This window comes from Crocodylus porosus, unplaced genomic scaffold, assembly GCF_001723895.1.
Source record: "Crocodylus porosus isolate Cpor-Errol unplaced genomic scaffold, CroPor_comp1, whole genome shotgun sequence".
NCBI lineage: Eukaryota > Metazoa > Chordata > Crocodylia > Crocodylidae > Crocodylus > Crocodylus porosus.
This window is the reverse complement of record NW_017728886.1, coordinates 43,227,412-43,243,337: the sequence shown is the minus strand read 5'-3', so window position 1 is coordinate 43,243,337 and position 15,926 is coordinate 43,227,412. Positions and strand designations below refer to the sequence as shown.

The 15,926-nt window shown below is 44.6% G+C and overlaps 1 protein-coding gene across 1 annotated transcript; it reads left to right on the top strand.

The window, feature by feature from the left end:
* The first annotated feature begins 9,013 nt into the window (after positions 1-9,013).
* BET1 (Bet1 golgi vesicular membrane trafficking protein) lies at positions 9,014-15,497 on the top strand. The gene is made up of 4 exons (XM_019533348.1): positions 9,014-9,146; positions 11,598-11,713; positions 12,853-12,909; positions 13,779-15,497. Exons 1-4 carry the CDS (start codon positions 9,128-9,130, stop codon positions 13,932-13,934), a joined length of 348 nt encoding a protein of 115 aa, XP_019388893.1. The 5' UTR covers positions 9,014-9,127; the 3' UTR covers positions 13,935-15,497.
* Positions 15,498-15,926: the final 429 nt, after the last annotated feature.

Sequence of the window (15,926 nt, the reverse complement as noted above, 5' to 3'; positions counted from 1 at the left end):
AGTATTTTCATCTAAGGGTCAGAAAGTGATTACCAGAATGTCAATCGCTGACTCCTCAACCTCCTTGAAGCATTCTGGGAGTTTTAGTGCATTTTTTTTAATGCTAGGCCTTGCTTAGCGTAAGCACGCTCTCACAAGTACCACAGCCTAGCCAATCATTCCTTAGTTATTCTACTTCAAGTGCAGAATGGTATTTTTCCTTGCTGAATATCATGTGATTGATTATGGATCATTTATCCAGTTTATTCAGGTAATTCTCGATCTTAGCCATACTTTTCAGAGCATCTGCAACTCTACCCAATGTGGCGTCATCTGAAAACTTGACAGTTTTAGCTAGCTAGTGAGAATGTTGTAGGAGACTGCACCAAAATCTTTGTTAAAGTCAGAGTACACCATGTCTGCTGCTCTCATCCCCACTACCCCCAAGCCCATCCAGAGCCAATAACCTTAGCATAGAAAGAAGTCAGGTTGGTCAGGCATGACTTGCTCTTGGCAAATCCACGCTGGCTATTCCCAATTGTTAGGAAACTAGAACATGGGTCATCTTGCCTCATGGCTAGACATCTAAAGCACTGGTGCAGTCTTACAAAGGTCTCTGGCATCAGAACTGGATTCAGAAGCCAGTCAAAGGCAAAGCAGGCCAGGGTCAAAAGCCATAGCCAGAGCAAGCTAAGACTTAACCAAGATCAGAAGTCCAGAAACCAGTACCTGAAAGCTGGAATCAGAGACTGACAAGGGTCTTACTAGAAGCTGAAGCTGGAGCCAGAACCAGGGAGCCAGCAAGGGTACTTATGGAAAGCAAAAGCAAGAAGTTTTACCATTGCCTAAACAATAAGGCTGTAGGCTGGGCTTGGGTTTTAAAGGCTGGAGTGGGTGGGACATGCTGCCCGTGGCCTCAGGCTGCCCTGATTGCCTCAGTGAGCCAAGCTGGGACCAGGGTGTTGCTTGGGGCTTGCTGCAGGTAGCACTTGTTCCAGGGATGACTTGCCCTGTTCTCTTGATTGGGAACAGCTGGGTGCAGGGTTCTGGCCTAGGCTTAAACTGATCACCTTATTCTTCTTTAGGTACTTCATAAAAGATTCCTTTAGGAGTTGCTCCATGATCTTTTCAGGTATTGAGGTCTGACTGACTGGTCTGTCATTCCCCAGATTCTCCTTCTTTTTCTTAAAGATGGACACTATAATTGCTCTGTTGCAGTCATCAAAGACTTTACCCAACTTCTGTGAATTCTCAAGAGAGGATAGTCAGTAGCTCTGAAATTATCTCAGCCAATTCCTTCAGTACCTTGAGATGCATTGTCTGGTCCTGCCAACTTGAAAGCATCTTCTAGTTTCTCTAAGTAATCCCTAACCTTGTCCTCCATTACTGTAGACTCTATGTCTCCTTCCTTATCTTTGCTGACAACTGTACTCATCATCTGGTAGCTACCCCTATTTGTGAACACTAGTAAAATAGCATTAAATACTTCAGCCTTCTCTGCATCATTTGTAACTAGATTGCATTCTGTAAAGGACCTGTGAATTTTTTGTTTTTTTTCTCTTATGTTGATATACTTGTAGAATCCTTTTTATTGTTTTTTATGACCTTTACCAATTGCACCTCAAATTGTGCCTTGGGCTTCCTGACTTGATTTCTGCACACCTGCATAATACTCTTATCCTCTTCCCTAGTTTCCCTAACCTGTAGAAGTAAAGAGTGACTATCATGGTGATCTCTCCAAATAAAACAATGAAATATTACATTAAAATAAAAAAGTTAAGTTAATGATGCACAGCTTACCTATATGTGCAGTTTACAACATCCATTGGACCATCATTATACATGGTTAGACACTTGATCAAATTCATCTTAAATACTTTTAGTGTAAGAAGAAATATAATGACTAGAAACAAATTAAATACTCAAGGTTAAATGTATACAGTTCATATTGTAATATCTTGTAGGCTGTTTTGTGCTGTAAGAAAATACAGAGTCAAATCTTTTGGTATAATGGAACCATTATAAAATTGTAATAAATTATTCTAAGCTGTTATAAGCCTGTGACAGACATGAATACCATGAGTTATAGGTGGATATAAGTAAAGAAGTTTGGGGTTTTTTTTAATTCTGCAGAAAATATCAATGGAAATGGAGGGCTGGGGGGAGAGGAAGAATGATATAGTAACCCTTTAGAAACTAGTTATCTGAGCAGCTTTAAAATATGTTTGTTCAATGTATTTGTCTCCCTTGATACTCACAAATCCACAGTTCCCCAGAATACAAAACAAGGACACGGGAAGGAGAGAGGGGAGAATCATAAGCAATGTGTTAATATGGAGAATAGGCAGAGCCAGAAAAATCTTCATTATGCTACAGTGATGTCATATATAGCAACTTCCTTGGATATAGTACAAAAATCACTTAACACAGGGTCACATCAGCCAGAAAATTGCTTGACATCAACAGCTACTCATCCAAGCTCTAAAGTAAATGTTTGACTTTTCTGAGTGATAAACTACTGCAGTTACTACATAGACAGGGGGGCAGGGGAGAAGGGAGACAAGGTACTTGATTGCATAATTACTTCTGCCAGTGCTTTGAACAACAGAGTAACAAACCTTAATAAATTGTAAATAGAGGCACACTGAAGCCCCCTGTACATGTTACATGTATGACACAATTGCCTGGTTATTTGTGCAATTAATTTAGATTGGCTACATGTGCAAAATAACTATGGTGCCTTAAAAAAGTCCAGCCAGCTATGAAGTTATTGCTGGAAACTGTATAATAAGTTTATAGTTGGTGTAACAACTTTATAGGGCTGCATGGAGCACCCCTACAGCTGGGAAATTACACCAGCTGCAGTTTCCCAATCACAGGGTATGTGGTGTGTCCCCATGGCTGGGAGATTTCATCAGGTATAGTCTCTTAGCCACAGGGGTGCATGGAGAGTTGTGGAAAATTGCTTCTTATTGGTACAGGGGAGTGGGGTCCCCCTGCATTGGCAGTAAGGTGTGATGGGATCTAATTTGCAATTGCATAATCCTGCCTCCTGCCATATAAACCATAATGAGGTGTGAGAAAGTGAGCTATGTTGTTCCTGCATGAACTAGCAGGCAAGCTTAACTAGTACAAGTGGTGCCTTTAAGAGACATAACACAATTTTGCAAATGCTTTTTGCCATTTGCATAAGCTAAATGGATGCCTGTGTTACTCATGATATCGTACATAGCTTCCACTGTATAAGGCAAAATGTATGTAATTGTATTTCATAGCAAACTTTGGGTGAAATCCTGGTCCCCATGCAAGTCAAGAGATTTTTTGCAATTGTCTTCAATAAACAAGGATTTAATACTGGGATCTGTTACTCTGCACCCCAACTCAGCAGTTGTGTTCAAGGAAAATATGACTACTGCCAGAGCTCACTTTCAAATATGCAGGTAGGGCTGTGCAAAATTTCACCCGGTGTTTTGTTTCAAAGCTGTTTCGATGCATTTTGGGCTCGAAACAGCAAAACTGGAACAAAACAAAAGCCTTCGAAACAGCTTCTAAACAAAACAAGGGCACTTGAAACATTTCAAAAGTTTCAAAATGTTTCAAGTGTGGAAGCCATGCAACCACCTGGAGCACAGGCATGTCTGTTCACCCCCGCTCCCATCACCGCTCCTGAAGAGTAGCTCATGCAGGTAAGTCTAGCAAGGCAGACTGAGGTCCCCATAGGAAAGAAGGAAGGGAGCTGGGCAGGGCTGGGGCTGGGACTGCTGCCCAGTTGGAGTGGTACATGGGGCTCAGGGCCTAGGGCCATGTGTGGCTGCAGGGCCTGGGCAAGAAGTGGGATGGATCATGGGCAGTTCATCTAGGGGACAGGGTAGGGTTGGGGGAGTGGCTCCCTGCCACTGTATGCACTCCCAGAGGGGGCGTATGTCCCCAGTACTGTGTATAGGGCAATAAAACAGGTGGGCTGACTACTGTGGTCTTGGGCTGTCCGCTCTGCTGTCCTCCCCCCAGGGCCTCTGCAGCCCAGCAGGCAGAACCTGGTGTGGCAGGGCAGAGCAGGGCCGGGTGAGCAAGCTCCTTGCCACTGCAAGCCCCACACTGATTAGTGAAGCAACCCTGCCTGCCCAGTAGCAGTGGTGGTGGTGGTGTGGAGTTATGCACCTTGCTGCTGTCAGGGGGCACTTCACCATTGCAGCATGGTGCTCACAGTGGCGGAGCATCTCTGCCCAGTCCCACTCTGCCCTGGCATGCTGGGTCCTGCCCACTGGGCCCTGGGGGCGGGCAGCAGGGCAGGGAGTCCAAGCCCTTAGCAGGCAGCCCACACCTGCCCCGCTTCTAATGGGCTTTGCTCTGGCCATGCCACCCACAGTGGAGGGGGAGTTGGGCTTTATGCTCTTCCCTGCCTGGGTGATGGGACAGGACTGTCAGTGGGGGGCAAAGGGCACCAGCAGGGCCAGGGAGCTGTGGGTGGGGAGTGAGGGAAACCAGCAGGGCTTGTGGGGGGGCTGTGGCTTGGGAGTGAGGGACCTAGACCCCCATCCTGGTGAGGGATGGGGGCAGGGTTAGCTCTGATTTCCCATGATAACCCCCCCCCCCAAAAAAAAAGTCAAACACCAACATTTATAGGTATTTAGAATGTATTTTATTACAGTGACTGAGGGACTGGTAGGCTTCCAAACTGCTTTAAAATTGTAAATATATCAATAAAACATTGTGTTCAACTGATACCTATATACATAGTGGCACTTCCTTTTAATTGCAGATGTTGGGGTTATCAGAGAATTTGCAATTTTATCAGAGAAAACCAGGATCCCCCCATTATAACATATCATATGAAATGAGTCTCAAGTCTCACTCCCTAAAACAATGAGTTTCTTTTGCATTTCAGGCAATGGCAACTTTGTATTTTTTAAAAGAGACTCTATTATGAGTATTACCTAAGGACATTTCTAAGAGTGGTGAAATTAAGTGAGAGGCAGCATTTTGGATATGTCTGAAATTATACAAATATTCTCCTGGTCATAATGAAAAAGTTTTATCTGTTAAATATGCACCCTTGGGGGAAGCAGGGCTGTACATGTACAGCTTGGGCTTCCCAAGAATTCGGCAGATGATGTATGCAAAGGGCCAGGCAAGAAACCACATTTCAACTTCTTTAGTTTTCCCTAAGCATAGGAAAAGACTTTGAGTCTACCTCAGGCAGCGAGCTAATTGCTCTGGCTGACAAGAGAAGTGGCAGAAACCCTGATGGAAAGGTCAGAGGCAGGAGCCACCTCCTAATCTGAGCTGGGTAAACACTTTAGTCTCAGGTTAAAGATGTGGCATAAAAGTCAGATTATTGTTTCAATACTTAGTCTATTTATACTATATTTCTATTCCACAACATATGGCTACTGATTTCTTATGCTTGCTCTTGTTCTTAGAATAAATCTTGGTGTCATTTTTTTATAAAACACATATTGCCAGTGACAATTGTGATTTAAGAGTATTTGACCATACAGGCCTCTTCCAAGGAAAGGGACGATCTATCTTTTCTGAGCATATGACTACACAAAATCTGCTAGGAGCTGGTTAGGTGAGCCAGGGAGAGCTGAGGTGCCGTTGGTTAGAAAGGTGACATTTGGAGCATCTCAGTTTAAACTCAGTGGTCAATCAGCAGATAGTGGAAAGAGATTTGGGGCTGAAGAACACCCCTGAAAGTGTGAGAATACACATTATACGATATACATCTTTTATTATACTAAGATGTCACGGTGCGGGGTCCTGTAGGATGGCCGTGATCTCCCCAAGGCCCCCTTGTTGTGTCAAGTTGGCCCAAAGGGCACCCTTGATTCTCACCCTCCACATCTTTGATGATAAAATATATAATAGGGAGGTTGCCTTCACGTCCTCTTGGACACAGTTTGCTGTAATATCTTACCCTACAGACCCCTTTGTGGGTCCCATTCTGTAATGGGTGTTTCAGGACACCCTAGCCTTATGGGCTATGCGTGGCTCCAACCACCCCTTTACCATGCCCCAAGCCTCACAGATGGAACCCACATTGTTCAGTCTGGGCCTTGTTATAATTTGGCCCCCTTGCCCTCTCTGGTGCCAGAGTTGGTGCACCCCCAATGCTGCACCCTCTCTGGCACTAGGGTTCCCACACTGCCATGGGTCCCCTATGAGGCTTCCTCCAACCCCTAATAGCCTCACCCAAACTACCAGTCTTAAATATCAAACAAAACACAAGCCCCTAAGTTACAACATAAATTCTAACCGCCCAGCTATAACATTACTCAAGCCACACCAAGGGTGCTCCATCCCTCACCGGTCTCAGGGCTGTCCCTGCAGTCAGGACTCTCCCCTTTGCTTGCTCTAAGAGTACTCCTTAGCTGCTAGGAGGGACCAACTGCCCTGGCCTCGGCCCTGGGGTTTGTGTGAGCCAGGCCCTGCCCCTTCCAGTCAGCTGACTGCTGGCAGGTGTGGGTAGCTAGCTAACTCTGGTTGCCCCTGGTAACCAGCAGCTGGGGTTCCTCCCTAGCAGTTCCCTAGGCTCTTTCCCTAGCAGTTTCTCCTCTTTAAAAGGAGCAGGGTACCTAAGTGCTCTGTGACACAAGAGATAGATTATGTTTGTAATTGAAATCTAAATCATTCCTAGCACTGAAGCTTTATGCTGCAATGGCTCTTATTACTTCCAAAAAGAGGGTTAAGCAAGGACAGTGGTCCTTATTTTTTCAGAATTATGACCCAATGTTACAAAAGAAAAAATATTTTAGAATTCTTACTTCCTTTCTAGTAATTGGAATGAGAAGGTGCTGATAGCCTCCTAAAACTTGTTCACAGCATCAAGGCCAAGAACCTTCATATCTGCTAAAATATGAAGTCATCAGTTCTTAAAGTTTAAAACACAAGATTAAAAATTGAGTCTTCAAGTACAGGAGCCTGTTATTTTGAAAACATAAACTGAATATGAGGCAACAGTGTGCTTGTTGCAAAAAAGCCAACAGCATACTGGATTGTATTCACAGGAGAATCTCTTGTAAATCAAGGGAAGTGATTCTTTCGCTCTATCTAGCACTGGTGAGGCCTCACCTGCAGTACAGTGTCTAGTTTTGGGCCCCGCACTTCAAGAAGGATGTGGATAGATTGGAAAGAGTCCAGAGTGGCAAAAATTATTAGGGGCCTGAGGAGCAGGACATACAAGGAAAGGCTGAAAAAATGGTGATTACTTACTCTGGAAAATAGAACACTGAATCTTCAAATACTTAAATGGTCATTATGAAGAGGATGGAGATAGATTATTCCCTGAGGTCATAAATGATAGGATTAGGAGCAATGACCTCAAGCTGCAGCAGAGTCAGCACCACTGACTTGTTTTTGGGAATTATCATCTTCTTTGCAACACTGATGACACAGTTTGTTTAACCTTGTAAAATTAACAAAAGTTCAGTCTTCTTCAGGATATCACAACAAGCTCCTTAAGGTTTCTAGGGATGTCGAAGTGATGAGCTCACATTCTGGCATTGGTGATGTGTGGGGGGTGCACACAGGTGCACGTGTGCCCCCTGAGATTGGCAGTGCACCTCCTGACAAAAGTGCTGCCAATGCTGCCTGTGGGCAATTGCCAGAGGTGACCCAAGCAGGGTGCAGGCCCTGGGGCAAATCAGCCCATGCAGGGCCGCGCCCCTGCTCCAATCCCGGACCTAAAGAAGCCGCTGCCACCACCAGCAGTGGTGGCACGAGCAGCTGGACATGGAGCCACGCCACTCTGCCCAGCTCTGCAGGGTCCCCCAAAGTGCAGGGCCTGGGGCAGTTGCTCCAATTTGCCCCGCCAGGGATGGCCCTGGCAGTCGCTGCTCACCACCTGTCTCCCTCCATGCCAACACTGCCAGTGGTGTCTGGGGTGGTTGCTGATCACTGCCAATAGCATCTGCAGGTGGTTGCTGACCACTGATTGGTGCATGCCCCCCCCCACCATGGCCACCTATGGGATCTCCCTGCTCACCACCTCCATGCCCCTATAGCTGCCGCCTGCAGTGGGTCACTGTGCCCCTCCCTCGGCCTCTGGGGGCACGTGTTGTTCATTCAGTCTGGTAAATTCTTGCAGCCTGATCGCTGGAAGAACATCCCAGATGGACTGGGCTGATGGAGCTGTGAGAAGGCCAACTGCAGATGTACCCTGAAAGCCACATCCGCTGACCTGAGTGCTGATTAGCTTTGTTAGTCTGAAGCTAGGCAGGTGGTACCTTAGAGGCTGGTTAGTAGAGGCGTGTGCTTTCATAACCCTCTGCCTACTTCAGATGCTGAAGGTCTTGCTGTGAAGCATCACAAGAATGTAAGAGGTGCCATACCGGGCTGGACCAGTGGTCCCTCTAGCCAGGCTGGGTGCTAGAAAGGGACAGCAAGGAACCTGATACCCCTCAAGTGATCTGGCCTCTCTTCAATATCCTTCCTGGCATCCGCCATCAGCGTTCAGAGGCCGGAACCAACAGCTCCAGCCCATCGGTCCAATAGCCCCCAGCAGATCTATCACCCAAGGACCGATCTAGGCCCTCTTGAAGCCTGGCGACAAATCCCACAAGTTAACTACATCTTGCCTACGAATGCTGTGTCCCCTGGCTGTCTGGGCCTCTCCCCTGCCCAGGTGTCTTGGCCCCCCTACCCCTGCAAATGTACCTTCCTGGCACTCAGCACCACGGTCCAGGGAAATCAGGTTCACTAGACGTGGGGCAGGTGCCCGGGGAGCAGTGGCAGGGGGGCACAGGCGAGTCACGCTGCCCGGGGGCTGGGGAAGGCCTCTGCATGGCACCTGTCAAAGACGAGATGTGATACAAAGCAGCCCCCAAGGCACACCGGGTACCGGGCCCGCCCAGGATAGAGGGCGCAGGGGAGGGGAAGGGGAGGTAAAGGTGCTACCCAGGGCCACTGCCACAGCGACAGCAGGGCGCGTGGCACCCAGACAGCCCCGCCTCGCCTGGGCTCGGTGCGGCCAAGATGGCGGCCGCAGCGGGACTACACTTCCCAGTGGGCCCCGCAGCCGGCCTTGCCCAGCAGACTGCGCGGCCGTTGGGCGCTGTCGTGGCGCTCCGGGGTGCGGGGGGAGAGGCGGGCCCTTGGCGCGGGGACCGTGGGCAGGAGCCGGGGCCGTTCCTGCGGCCGGAGCGCAGGGATGAGGCGCGCGGGCCTGGGTGAGCGGGGGCAGGGGTCCTGGTGGGGGAGGGGCGGCCTCACTGCGACTCTGTTGCCCCCGCGAAGAGCGCTCCCCGGGGCGGGGTAGGGGGGAGGTTGGGCGCATGTTGGGCCCCGGAGGCGGGGGCAGCGCGGGGGCCGGGGCTCCAGGCCTCACGGGCCGCAAGGCGGAGTCCGGGAAACTGAGAGCCCTAGAGCAGCGCATCCCAACCTCTTCCTCAGCAGGACCCCACTAATGGCTCTATTTCCACAGCGTGACCCCTCAATTGGGGGTCGCGACCCTGAGTTTGGGAACCGCTGACCCAGAGGCTGGGCCCAGGCCGGGGAGACGCTGGTGCCGCCCCCTCCCACGCAGCGCCCGCCTGTGCTGATGCGGCTGCGTGAGGCCTGAGCCGGGCGAGTGGCTTTTCCCGCCTCTAGGTCTGTTGTAACCTGTGTAGCTGGGAGTCAGCGGTAAGGAACGGGAAAGTCTAATATCCGCTCTTGGTTTGAGAGCGATGCCTCTGTGGCAGCTTGAGCTCTGGTTAATTTGATCAAGGTGGCTTTCCACTGGCCCAGCTATCAGCCCAGTCAGGTCCTCCGGAAGGCCTTCAGCTTCTTGTACCGTTCCTGCTCAACACTTCCTTGCCCTGTAAAACGACTTTTCTTTTTAAGCTTTGACTATAAATATTTTTTAAAAAATTTAACCCCCCCCCCCCCCAAAAAAAAAAAAAAAAAAAAAGGTCCACAGTTTGTGTAGCGTGCAGCCTAGGGGGAATAACATAGCTGACGTCCCCTCCCCCTGCCTTGTACTTAGCCTGATGAGCAGATACCCTTTTGCCTGGGGATGACTTGTATGAGGTTGAAGCGGTGTCAGATTTGCACCTCTAAAGTCACAGTGAGATGCTTTAACTCCCCTATACTGGGAGTCTGATAAGCCCAGGCAATTTCCTTTTCTGATCAGCCAGCCCTGAGGGTGTGTAGGGATTTTGAAAGTCAGTTCTGTGCAATATTATTTCATTTCTACCTGGGAGAAATTTTATAATTTTTGCATTCTCCTTTGCCTGAGGCATGTGAGCCCAAAAGCTTGCAAAGAATTTAATTTAATTTTTGCAGCTATCTAGTTGGTCTAATAAAAGATACTGCGTCTAGTGCAAGAGTTCTGACTGCTTTTGAACTACAAACTTATTCTAGGATGTGGTAGATGTTGCTAATTTACCAGCAAAGTTTAGATAACGCGTCAGTGCGCCGTGATCAATTCTATGACGATTCTTCGTTTGTGCAGTTGATGAGTAAGCATGTACTTTCCACGTGTTCACTGCCAGTTGTGTTTCACCACTGACATCAGAGCAACTTGAATATACCTAAGCCAGCTAATTTTACAATATTGCCTTCACTTTTATTCCCTGTCTCCTCTTAAAATGCCAGATGGCCTGCCTGCAAGTTTAAATATATCTGGATGAGTACCATAAGACTGAATTGCATCAAGTGCTTATTTTGTGCTACATTGAAAATGGAGTGTTAGCATGCAAAAAAGAGGCTGTGACTCGATAAAGCCCACTGGGAGACTCTTCTTGAATAACACTTTGTTAAAGCTACTAGAAGGGTAAATAAAGGAGAGTATACTACCATTCTGACTGCATCTCCTATGATGGCATCAAAAATGTCTGGCTTTCGTGTAAAGTTGTTAGACTTTGCTATATCATTTATATTATACATCTGGAATAATAAGCCTTTTTAATAGGTTGAAACCTGAAGTTTTCTCTGTTGGCCCCCAGCCATCCTGTGCCTTACCTAGCTCTCCTTTACACAGTGAGAATTTACCATGCGAAGGGCATTCAGATATTTAGAATGTACTCTTTTTTGCTTCTCATAGCTAAATTGGTACCTGAAAGAAATGTATATAATTGGTACCGTAAAGGTTTGCATATTTTTGTTTCTTTTTTTTTACTTTCCTTCCCTTTTTACCAGTTCTGACTTTGTATTATCTGTCTTTCATGGTGTCTTAGACTTGAAGTGCTTGGCAACTTTTATTTTACAACATGAGCTTTTAGTGCTTACAGTGCTGCTGCTCAAGTGCTACTTGGAGCACATCTTTATTAGAGGTGTATCGGGCACTGACCCTTCAGTGCTGGTCAGTTGTGTGGCTTTTTGTTGTCTGGAGAGCAGTGCTGAAGCTCATTCACCCAAGAGCAGATGATGTGCCAAAGGTGGTCTTCTGGTGGTACAGGAACATGAGTTAAAAATCTGGTTAACACAGTATTTTGATTGCCTAGTAGTCTTTTTCTCTACAAAAGCAAACAAAAAAAAGGTGGGGGGAAACGCATTAAATAAAACCTATATTAATAGAATAGGTTACAAATATTCAAAAGTCAGTAATCTTCATAGTTTGACTGTTTACCATCCAGTGCAGTGTATTTAATTCTGATTTTTGTTCAGCATGCTGTAAACCTGAGTATTGTTATTTCTAGGTGAAGGAGCAGCTCCTGGTAACTATGGCTATACCAACAGTGGATATAGTATGTACGAAGAAGAAAATGAAAAGCTAACTGAAAGCCTGCGTACAAAAGTCACTGCCATAAAATCAGTGAGTGCATAACTTGAGTGGCATAATATTAATCAAATTCAATCTTATAGTGTAGTTGCATTCAACTTACATTCTAAGCTTTTACTTTCATATAAAAATATTGCTGAGCTAATAGCACAGTGCATTCATTTGGACAGCTCTTCATACATCTAGGAACCCACAGGTCTCATGCTACCTGCAAGGGATTTATTTGCAGACCTCAGGCTTCCATCCCGCTGCCGTTTCTCCATTCCGTTTCCCTCCCTCCTCTAGTTTTCACATCCTGCACCCACTCTAGGCTGTGCAGTCTGAAATACAAAGGCAGTTCATGACGTGATACAATAGAAGAGACCATGGCTGGGAAGGTGAGGGGGGCCCGTGGATTGGTGGAACCCCTCACAACTTGCCTACCCCCGGTTCAATTCCCTGGCCCCTGGCTCGATTTCCCAGGTCTCTGATCATTTCCCCAGCTCTTCCCTGGGGGCACGGGCCCCTGGATCTGTGCACTGGGTTTTAGTAGGCTGCCATTGCAGGCTGGGGTCAGCGGCAGCACCAAGTGGCTGCTGCTGGCTCCAGCCTGAAGCAGCAGCCTGCTAAAACCCTGCACGCAAATCGGGGGCCTGCACCCCCCCACCCCCCGGGAAGAGGTGGAGAAATGATCAGAAAGCTGGGGAATCAAACCAGGAGCTAGATGTCAATATCGAAGTAGTCCTTACCCCATCTTCCCCCTCCCTCTCCTTAATTTCTGTTTAGTTGCAAGCAAGCCAGCTTTGAAACTCAAAACGTTTCAAAACTTTGGAAAGGTTTCGAGTACTCTCATTTCATTTCAATTTCCTTGTTTCGAGCTCAAAATGAGTCAAGACAGCTTCGAAATGAAACACCTGTCAAAATTCTGCACAATTCTACTGCTTGGCACCAGGGAAAGTAACATGGGCATTATTTTATTGTACTTGTGCAGAAATAGAACTTCAGAGATGCTTTCCTTGAACTCTGATTTCTAGTCTTCTCAAAGTATTGAGAGTATTTCTTTAATACTGAATTGAAACATACAGTGAGGTGCTAGATATTTCCAGAATTTCTTTGCATGGTATTAAATACTCCAGTCTAGTAATACTATAAACTATAAAAAAACTAATGCAAATTTTCATTATTTGTAATAGCTTTCCATTGAAATTGGAACAGAAGTTAAACATCAAAATAAAATGTTAACAGAAATGGTAAGTGTGTAATGACTAATCTTTAATTATTTTTTAAAGGAAGAAAGAAGTGTTAAAAATTACATTTCTTAGGCTAGCATAGTGAGAACATGCTTGCATTAAAAATATTAATATAGTCCTAGTCGAAACATGATCATAAGATGCTGCTACTCTAAGCAGCAGTGCTGTCTTATGAATTTTTGTACTAAAGTAGTAGTCAAGGTTACTAGGGCACAGATCTGCTCGCTGTTTCTTCTCAACTAAAGCAAGCATGCCATAGGATTTAAAACATTGTCTTGAAAAACTAGCACGGGAGAGAGCTCAGTTCTGGAACTGGCTCAAATGGCAGAACAAAACCAAACCAATAAGGTTTAAACCTTATTGTTTAAATTTGCTTATACTTGAAATTGTGTAACTGTATATGGAATGGACCTGAAGGAGACATTTAAATCAACCTGAGTACAAGAAACTGTTTTACATTTTTTTATAAGAAAAAAAGTAGTGCAAGAAAAACTGTGCAAAGCCCATTTTAGGGTGACCTTATATTCTTAGAGTAGGGATGTCTAATTCACTGGGCCCCATGGGTCAGAAGTGGGCCATGAGGCTCCTTGCAGGCCACAGAACTCTTTAGACTGAATCTGGATGTGACAGTACTGGTGGGACAGGCTGCATCGGGGAGCTATAGGGGTTAGCTTGACTCTTGTTTGCCTTTTCCTCCCCCTACTGACACACATCCCCAGCTGGGCTCCATGCACTAGATCTTGATGGTGGGTTCCACCCCCAAATTCTCAGCTCTACTGTAAGTCATGCAGGCCAGATGATTCCTCTACGTGCCCCGTGTTTGACACCACTGTATTACCAATAATTCTGAATGCCCTCTCTTTATGCAGGATTCTGACTTTGATTCTACCGGTGGATTTCTGGGTGCAACTATGGGCAGACTGAAAACGCTCTCCAGAGGGAGCCAGACAAAACTGTTATGCTACATGATGCTCTTTTCCTTGTTTGTCTTTTTTGTAATTTATTGCATTATTAAATGGAGGTGATGAAAGTTATTTCCAGTTTAATATGTGCCACTTCAGTAACTATAAGATGGTCTTAATTCATGAAGACAATAATCTTAATTGACATAGTCTGTTGATTAAATGTGGCAAAATTGTTAATTGCATTAGAAATTAATGCATTTGTTATGTATATGTTACTTTACATCATGCCAGAAATTTTCCCATCATCCCCTATTTTCTGGGGTTACTGTAAATATGCACAAAGCTAAGCATTAACATAAATTTCAGTATAGTTATTCCAGGGAAGTATTTGTTGGGTATAGAAAGAAGTGGATGTTTCCTTTACTACTTAGCAAAATTTCAGACTCCTTGAACTTACTTGAATAGGTTCCAGACTTCTAAAAGGATCTTAACTTAGGGCCTGATCCTGAGTGGAGCATCAGGATCAGACAGGTAGCATTTTGCAGGTAACAAGAAAACACTTGTGCTTTTTCTGAATTAACTTATGACATTCACAAATATACTATGAAGGTACAAATATTGCAATGTTAGGTTGATAATTTTAAGCATATTTTAGTGGTTTAGAATAATTTTTTGCAGGTTTAACAATAAATCCTAAACTGGAAAAAATGATGATTAATCCTTCTTTGAGACCAGCTAATACCAAAGCCCTTTGTTCTTCTAAACAAATGCCTTTTAATAGTGTGGAGAAAATAATATGGGCAAGATGCAAGCATTTCCATTACCTTTTATATCAAGTATTTGAAACTCGTTGATTCTATTGAATTGCTGTGGTTTTTACTCTTCATACATTAATTTGCCAATTACCAATGACCTCCAAACCCTAGCTAAGCATAACTTTGAAATGTGAAGCAAGATGTCAAAAACTTTTTCATACTGGTGTGTGTTGATACAAGATAGCACTTGAAATACTTTTATATACATTGGCTAAGACTTAGTTTTGGTTCCTAAGCAAAACTATCACTTTCAAATGCAACATGCAAAATACAGATTGTTTTCTAGAGACTGAAAATTGTCCAAAGAAAACTATATGCCTTGACAAACTTTTTTTCTAGAGAGTGTAATAAGTTTGCATTACCTGTAGTTCTATTACAAACTTATAAAGGAATAAAGTATCTGATGTAAGCCAGTGTGGGTCTGTTACTTGGAAATGAAACAACTTGCCATGTGTTTATATATAGATTTCCTAGGAGAGAGCATTGGAAGACTTTTAGAAATGCTGCAAATATTAATGCTGAATAAATATTTGATTTTTTTTTTTTAAATCAGTATTTAATAATGCAAGTACTTGCTTGGAAAACAGGTATTAAAGATCTGTATGCATCTCGGTTTACCCATTAACTATCCACACTAGTTTTAATCTTCAACAGATTTGATTTTTATGTATTGTCTACCAGGAATATGCAAAATAATCAACTGAATAAGTCAAGTATGGGCTATATTTTTGAGTAAAACATATAAACTTTTTAAAACGATAAAATATCTTTGAAACACTAATGCCTGTCATATATTCTCATGTAAAGCATTCCTGTTTAGAAAACTTTTAAGTATGGCTGCAGGAAGCCAAATAAACCATTGATTTAACATAAATCTGCCTGTGAGAATCAGTGCACTCTTACGCTTGCAGATATTTTAGTCTACGGGAACAAAAGCCACCTAGGAAGTAATTTCAGATGCTAATAGTTACAGGGGCTTTGCCGCCTACATTTCATCAGCAGATTAACGTCTCAATTCTTCCTGTTTAACTACTTACTTAGCTGTGAAACTTGTCTGAACAATTTCAGTGCATAGCTACTTTTGTGTTTTAGTTAGAGGTGCATTGATACATCAATCCATATTGTATTGGCACTGATAAAAGAAAAATTGACATTATCAGCAATTGGCTTTTCTCGGCTGTAAAATATTACACACATCCATATACAAACACAATTAAATAGGCCCACAGAAGCAATTTCCATGCTGGCTAGGTAGGATAGGTCACTTAGTTAAGATGTTAAGTAGCATTTTTCATAG

Bases quoted from the DNA above. Each gene is read 5' to 3' on its own strand.
- BET1 (XM_019533348.1), top strand. The intron at 11,714-12,852 runs GTGAGTGCATAA...TATTTGTAATAG, and splicing joins AAGTCACTGCCATAAAATCA to CTTTCCATTGAAATTGGAAC. The intron at 12,910-13,778 runs GTAAGTGTGTAA...CTCTTTATGCAG, and splicing joins ATAAAATGTTAACAGAAATG to GATTCTGACTTTGATTCTAC.